The 7,719-nt window shown below is 54.9% G+C and overlaps 1 protein-coding gene across 1 annotated transcript; it reads left to right on the top strand.

Annotated features, from left to right (window-relative positions):
• Nucleotides 1-507: 507 nt before the first annotated feature.
• On the top strand, nucleotides 508-6,946 carry CCDC113 (coiled-coil domain containing 113; the record flags this gene model as incomplete). Its single annotated transcript, XM_009698381.1, is given in 7 exon segments — nucleotides 508-669; nucleotides 1,720-1,875; nucleotides 3,082-3,168; nucleotides 3,713-3,865; nucleotides 4,557-4,664; nucleotides 5,218-5,373; nucleotides 6,884-6,946. Coding segments are annotated over 7 exon segments (885 nt in total), but the record flags the coding sequence as incomplete, so codon positions are not given.
• Nucleotides 6,947-7,719: the final 773 nt, after the last annotated feature.

Genomic DNA, 7,719 nt, shown 5'->3' with positions numbered 1-7,719 from the left:
CAGGTGGGCACTGGCTCTCTGCGAAGCAGCGCCTGCTCCCTGTGCCCCACAGCACTGGGAATTGCTCCCAGGTGGTGTCAGTCCTTCCGCCAGCGTACTCCAGCCTGCCCGTGCTGCAGTCAGCTCGGCTCCTCAGGGCGCCTGGCCCAGGCAGTGGTAGGAGACCTCGTCTGTCCTACGCAACAATTAGCATCTTCACTACGACGAGGTGTTCTACCTGCCCACGTGAAGCTGTCACAGTGGCTTTAACCTCTAGCCCTGCATTTGCCTGTTGAATTAAACTGAAAGTGCTGGCGTGGGAGGGCTTTGTGGGTGGATGAGAGGATGGATGGGGTCAGCCCAGGTGTGGCCCTGAGTTACCTCTGCTCTGGAGAAGCCTCCTCGTCCTTCCTGGAAGCTGGAATCCTGCTAACGTGACCGTTGAGATCATTTTCTTTTTGAACACAGGAAGACGCAGCAACAGTTAGCCAGTGCTGGCTTTCTAACGTTATTCCTTGGTTCTTGCAGACACGTGGCAGGTACAAATCCAAGTTGCATGCTGCGACGGACTGTTCTGTGGGCCTGACAACAGAGCAGAAATGTGAGCTGGCTGAGTGGGAGCTGACTGAGGTGGAGGATGAGATTCAGAGGATGAAGCAGGATTCAGAGCAGACCTTGCAGACCCTTGAGGTACAGCTCTCCAGGACCCTTACAATCACCAAGGTGTTAAACAGTCTGGTTACTTTCCACACCTCTTTCACTGTGCCAGCCCTCAGGCAGCGAGACAGACTTGCTTGGTGAGGGCTGTTCATAGCAGAGCGTTGCTGTGAGTGGTCCTGAGCTGAGACTGGGAGCCAGAACTGTCCTCCCACCTCACCCCCTTCTTGAAGGCAAGTACACCGACAGAGATCAGAGGTGCCCAGTTTCTAAAGATGGATCTTAGTATGGCAGGAACTAATAATAACACAGGTGAGGGGAAGATTTTTAGCTTCAGAAGCTGAGATCTGCTGTGTGAGATGAAGAAGTCAACACTCAAAAGAAAAATCTCCTTTTTGTCAACTTCTTTAAGGTGTGCCCTTTGTGCCAGACGTATTTTTCATTCTAGCAGCTCCCAGAAGCTTCCTGGTTTGGCTGGGCTCCATGCAGTCTTCTCCAGGGTCTGCCTTTCTGCTGTCTCTGCAATTTCTTCAGAGGATGCTCCAAGACTGTGTTCCTGCTGCAGGCTCCTTGTGGCTGTATCACCACCTCTGCCTGCCCTGTGCTGGCTGCCAAGATCTCCTCCTAGCCAAGATGCTCAGGAGATTTTGGGGAAGGAGAGACCTCTGTGTTTGGTTCAGACCACTGATGCTCCCTGCAGCGGCCAGGAGAGGTGAAGCAGGCAGCCCATCCCTCTCCTGTGGCCACAAGGTATATGCAGGAAACAAAGGGTGGTGACGTGTCTTGTGTTGGCTTAGTCAGTCTGGCAATGGTTGTAGGTCGGAATGGAGTGACAGGTGTTGAAGCTCAGGCACATGAGAGATTTTTTTCCTCGTTCTTTTTGAGTCAGTGAAGTAGCAGTGCTGTATGAGCCTGCACCATGTGCCTGAGCTGCAAAGGGTGAAACTCTGTGCTCCCACAGGAGAAACGCTGGTAACGCCAGCAGAGAGCATGCCTGGTCCTTTCTGGTGTTCTCTGTTCCCAAAGCTGTCTGAATAAAGGAAGTTACCACCTCTTGACTGTTCAGTGACTCTGTTTCTACAGGCAGTCATTGAAGAAGCAGATGTTTGGTGGACTGATGTTAAGAAAGCCACCAGTGACTTTGAGAAAGACATCATCATCAGCGTTTCCAGCAAGAAAGGGAGTATCATAGCTTCTGAGAAGCTGCTGAGATACATGGAGGAGAAGAACTGCCAGAGGGTCAGTGCATGATGGCAAATGTTGAGGTTGGTCTGTCATCTGACAAGTATGTTGGGTAGGGAAAATCCTAGTTCCCATACTCCTGTGTGGCCTACATCAGGTTTTCAGACTGGCTTAGCAAGTCTCTTTAGAGAGCCCTCGGCACACTCGTCAGTGGGTGAGTAGCCCAGGTGCTCACCAGGCTGCTGAGCTGCAGCATGGCTGCGAGCACAGATGCTACAGGGCCCATAGCGGAGCCTTGGAAAGTGCACGGCCGTGCCCCCACGCTTGGGGCAGGGTGACGCTGAGCAGCGTTCCTCGCTGGGCTCCTTTCTAAGACAGCAGTGAAGGCTGCAGTGCGGATGAGTTGAACGGGAACTGCACCATAAGGAGTGGGATCTGGGTGCTCTTTCTCCTCCCAGGCTGTGGTGGTCAAGGGACCCCTTTTCGTTGGGTGTCTCAAACCAACAAACTGAAGGAGACTGAAGGCCTGTTTGTGGTGAGCAGCCTGTGTTCGCTTGGGCACACGTCAGGGAAGAAGAGCAGCGAGTCACGCTCCAGAAAGGTGTGGGGTGGTTCCCTGTGCTGACCAACTACCCTGAAACCGCAGAGATAACTGCGCAGGTGAAACTGCTGGGAGACCGCGACGTCCTGTGCCCATGCCCCGTCAAAGCACAAAGTTAACTGAGTCTGGGGGCTACCCTGATACCCCTACCGCCTTCCGGAACGTTCCAGAAGTAGCTCACCATGCATGTGCAAGCATGCAAATGAGTCTCCACCTGTGGGAGGAGTCCAAAAGGACCCAACCCTATAAAAGGGCGACTGCCCGTCAGCCATGGGGCGCGCTCCTCCACCCGGGACCCTGGCGGAGCCACCGACCAACTCGCCAAGGGGACTCCAATTCACAGACTGAGAAGACGTTGCTGGATCCACAGAGGGTGATCCTATCTCTTTGTTTCCTCTCTTTCTTTCTGTCTTTTCTCCTTTTCTCCTTCTATTCCGGACCTTTTATAAGAATAAGAACTCGTCTAGTCTTTTTATTCCTTCCACCACAGTTTTAGGGAAAGTTTGTAATAAAGTTAATTCTTTTGCTTCTACCTCCGGAGAGCCTGTGGTTTCTCCCGCGAACCGCACCGAGCATTGTAAAAGATGACCTCCGCCCACCCCTGCCGAGCGGGACAGGACACAGGCTCTGCTGTTCCACTATAATCCGCTGTTTTTCTTTAGGATCTGCCGAGAGAGAAGTTGCGCTTAGAAAATGACCTGCTCGAGGCTTACAAGACGCAGCTGCAGCCGCAGGTCAGGCAGGTGCGTGTGGCAGTTGAGGAGAAGCAGGGACTAGGTGGTCCCTTGAAGAACAAGAGGAGTACAGCCCAGCGCAGAGCAGGGCCTCCTCTGCGTAGAGATGCGGGGCCCTTCTCCGCCTCCTCTTCCTCCTTTGCTCCTGGCCTTGCTGCCTTTGTCCAAGGGCACCGTCGTCTGCCCAGGTTCAGACCTGGCACGTGTCTGCATCCATGGGATGAGGGCAGAAGTCTCACAGGGTGGAAGCTGGCAGATCTCTGCCCTGGGAAAGATGGAGGGTGGATCAGAACGGTTCCCTGGGGGCTGGCTGCTGCTGGCATGGCAGGAGCCTCACCAGAGGGGGCCCGTGCACTGCTTGGAGCCTCTAAGCAAGGACACAGAGCACAGGCTCAGTGGCACGCTGTGTCTCGCATTTCTCCCCCAGGCCCCAGGTTTGCAAGCCAGGCTGAAGACCCTGTTCTTTAGGTCTGCTTTCCCCACAGAGCAAAGCTTTTTTTCTTGGGATGCTGCTTTGGTCAGCAACCTACAGCTCTGCTTCCTTGGGGCTTGCAGAAAGGGGCAGATGGAAAAGACACTCCGTGAGGTCCGTTTGCAGCAGCTGCGGGTTAGAAATGCTGAGCAGCAGGAGAAGATTGATGAGAAGAACCAAGAGCTGCTGCAGCTAAAACTGACCATCGAGAAAACTGTCAAGGTCCTCAACTTCTATAAAGTGGGTGAACCTCCCAGCACCTCCGTTTTGCTTTTCTTCTGTTTCCAAGGGTCACACACAATCTGATTAACAGCTCTTGCATCCTTCCCTTTCTCAGTCAGAGAACGCTGAACACCTCTCTGCCTTCCCACCAACTGAGCAGTTCGGTTGGGCGGTTTGCCTGACACACCAAAAGCAGCACTGCCCTCATTCATGTTTCACCGCAGCCTGACGATGCAGCTCATGCTTTGCAGCAGGGTTATTTTACAGCCCAGGGGAAAATTCCCGTAGGAAAGAGCTTTGGTGCTGACTTCCACAGGAAAATACATTTTTTACAGAACCTGTGACATTTAAAGATGTCACGAACTGCAGCCGTCCCCCCCGAGTCTCTGCTCTTAGCAGTGAAAAGTGCTTCTCAGCGGGATGTATTTGCTTCCCCCCGATCAGCCATTCTGCCTGGGTCAGGCCAAAACCCCGGCTGCTGTGCCGTGGGCTGCGCTGCGGTGTGACACAGGACATAACGAAGCGGTAGCTGCGTGACCAGGGCATGATGCTGCCTTCTGCAAGGGAGGAGCAGGGCCACAGAGCTCCCTTGGGAGCAGAGCTCCTGCACTGCCAGCTGAGACCAAGCTGGAGGAGTACGGGGGTGGCTTTGCAGGAGGCTGGGAGCTGCTGCTGCACCCGCTGGTGCTGTCCTGCTCTCATCTTCCAGAGGTAGCTGCAGGACACCATAAAAACATCCAAGTCTCTAATGAAAGACATCTCCCAGAGGAAGGAGCTGCTGGAGAAAATGGAAAGAGAAGCTGCTCTGGTGGAGGAGGTAAGGGAGTGATTTGGGAGACCCTGGGACTTCACTTGGGAAGACTCTTTTGAGGTATTTTTTGTGGTATGGTGGATATCGATGCCCATTCGAGGCCTGGCAATGAGTGGCTACCTGTGTGCCTTTCTGGATGTGAGCAAGTCCTGGAACTCCTGCCAGTGCCAGTGAGCAGGGGCGGGTTTGCAGAACAAGCCATGTTGTGGATTTTTGGCCCTGGCTCCATAGGGACCTGCCACTGGCTTCTTGAAATTCTGTTTCCTTGAACTTTTCACCAGCAGTGTCCTCCCCAGGGAGAAGTGGCAGTGCTGTCATACCAGTCTGGGGACACATAGCCTGGCAGGGACACCACAGCTTTGGGAAGTGGGTTCAAGGCGCTCCCTAGCAGTGCTGCCTGGCAGGGATGGAGGCACCAGTGGATGCATTCCACTGCTCCCCCGCAGTGCCGAGGGTTTAATTTACCCTGCCTGCCTGCTTCCCTGCAGGACTGGCCACCAGCTGGCAAAGGGACAGTTCCCTAGCATCTCCTTGCCCTTTGTCCCTCTTCCTCCGGCAGCAACGAGCCAAAGCTGAGAGTGGGAATTGGCAGCTGCGGAAGCAGCTCTCAGACTACAGCGTCGCCCCTGTGCTGAGTTACGTGCAGAAGAAGATGGCTGTTACTGACCTGCAAAACAGCCTCAAGGCTTGGGAGAGGAAGGTGGCAGTCGCCAAAGTGAGCGAGACCAGGCTGGGTGTGCAGGAGCCCAGCCGTGTGCTAGCTGGGTGCAGGGTCCCAGTGGAGCTCCATCCGTGCCTGCCCACCCGCAGCCACCCCGGGGACCGGAGTGCTGGCTCCTGACCCGCCGGGACGCCGTGTGAGAGTTCTCGCACCGATGTTTCACAGGTGCCTGGCAGAGCCGGAGGCTCTTCCTGTTTACGGAGCAGCCATCGCTCCCTACCCTGAGGACGGAGGGTGAATTTTAATGACTGAGCTCAAAGGGGAAGCCAAGACAAGGACACAGCTTGTAATTTGACAGGAAGCACCATCGGGCTGTTGCTATACTGAAATCTGTCGTGTGTAAGGAGGCGGTGATGTATGGCAGCCCGATATGTCTCTGGCTCTGCGCATGTAACCTGCGCTGGCCTTTTCCAGCACCCCTGATGGCTCCCCAGTGTTTGTAGTCCCCTTGGATGATCTCAGACATTTCTTACTCACTCGTATCTTGACTCCTCCCTGATAAGGAAAGGCTGGCCAAGATCCAGACATGAGTGCATGGCAAAGTTGCCAGATTAGCTTTGACTCTTCTCCTGCCCCAACTCCTGCAGCCTGGGAGGAGTTGGAGAGATAACACAGCGGAGCATAGTCAAAGCCTGCAGGTGGCAGGACACGTCTGTATCCCTGTCCCCTGCGCGCAGCAGTGTGGGGAAAGAAGTGGCTGGGCTGGATGGGACAGATAGTGTGGTCGTGTACCTTGACCCCCTGCTCGTCCTCGAGCGGAGGTGGGCTTAGCTGGGGCTGGGATGGGGAAGGCTCTGGGCTAAGCCCAGCACTTAGACCCTCAGCACCCCAGTCCGCAATGGACAGGGCTTATGTGGTCCAGCCTTTCTCACAGGTCAGAACTGTGTGGATTTGGGCTTGACCCATCAGCACCAGCGCTGTGAGTTCAGAAACAGGGGTCTGGCTGTGGCTACCCCGGAGCTGGTGGGCAGCCTGCCTGCAGGCCTGTCTTTGTGCAAGCAGATCCCTTCTCACCCAGCTGTTCCCTTGACCGGGAGACCCAGGCTCTGGCTCGCATGCTGTCTACGCAGCAGCGCCCAGGGTCCTGCCAGCCTCTGGGAGCTGGAGAGCAGCGAGGGCTCAAGAGGCTAAAGAAGGATCCTGTAGTTGTCCCTGGGATAAGAATGAGGCTATAAACCTATTTTCTTTGCTAGCCCCTGTGTGGCGGGGCGCGTCCTCCTGCTGCCATGCAAGGGGCTGTAGGTTTCTATACAGTGCTGTTGTGTGGGGTCCCCAGGCTTCCTGTGACATTCAGGGGAGAAACCAAAGCTGATGTAGACCTGCAGGACCTCTCCTCAGCATGCCCCAGTGAGCACCCATCTCAGGTGGGAGCACGGGGGGATGAAGGGGCAAGCAGTACGGCAGTTTGGGCCAGGCTAGATTCCAGCTTTGCAGCTTTCTCCACAACATATCATCACTGCTATCTGAACATATTAAGGCTTTCTCCTCCTTTCTTCTCTTGCAGATGTCCTTGCAAAGCTACTGCAGAGCATGGAACCTGGTCAGGCTGTCTGGTAACCAGCACTAGGCTTGTCTGATGCTGCAAGGCAGGCAGTGAAAGCTGCAGAAGGAGTCAACCCTGTGGGGAAGTTTGCTGCCAAGTGGGTCAATGTAGCCCCCTGCAAGCTGCAGTGAGATGAAACCACTTCTGCATGAAATGATAAAGAAACCCATGGTTCTGTTGTGAGGCCGGCTCTTTGGTCTGTCCCAACATGGGCTGGCTTCCACCAGGCTCCGCTGCCTGGCCCCTCCGCACGTCAGCCAGCTCTGCTCTGGGTGCTCCCCGCTCCCTCCATCACCACAAGCAGTTATTCTCTGGTGATCAAATCTGACATGTTCACGGGAACTGTCCTTTCTCTCTGGGCAAGCCCTGGTGATCACTCAACGCAGGAGGCACCGGAGGGGATTTGCTGGGAGATGTGAGGGTTCAACATCTCTGAGCATGCACCGACAACAGAAGAGAGAGGAGCAGTGTGAGCTTATAGGGCAAAACATTTCAACATGGCATGCAGGAACCAAGCAGGCTTTCTGATCGCAAAAGGATACTTCATTTACCTAAAGAAACAAAAGGGCAAGAAGGGAGCAGCTACCCCTTTCCCAAGCACCTGGGGCAAGTGTAAGCGTCCCTTGGAGGTGGGAAGCATTTTCCCACTGCAGGAGTTATAGATCATCTCGGATGGCCCTGCCTCGTGTGAGTTCAGGACTGGCTTTCGCTTCTTGGGGTTGAAAGCAGCTTCCTGAAATATCCTCACCGCTGGTCTGGAAGCCTCTTCCCAGTCCCTGGGTGGAGCCTGCAGATCA

Source organism: Cariama cristata, unplaced genomic scaffold (genome assembly GCF_000690535.1).
Source record: "Cariama cristata isolate BGI_N322 unplaced genomic scaffold, ASM69053v1 scaffold31364, whole genome shotgun sequence".
In the NCBI taxonomy this organism is placed as follows: domain Eukaryota; kingdom Metazoa; phylum Chordata; class Aves; order Cariamiformes; family Cariamidae; genus Cariama; species Cariama cristata.
The sequence above is the reverse complement of the archived record's forward strand: the minus strand, read 5'-3'. Positions and strand labels throughout refer to the sequence as shown.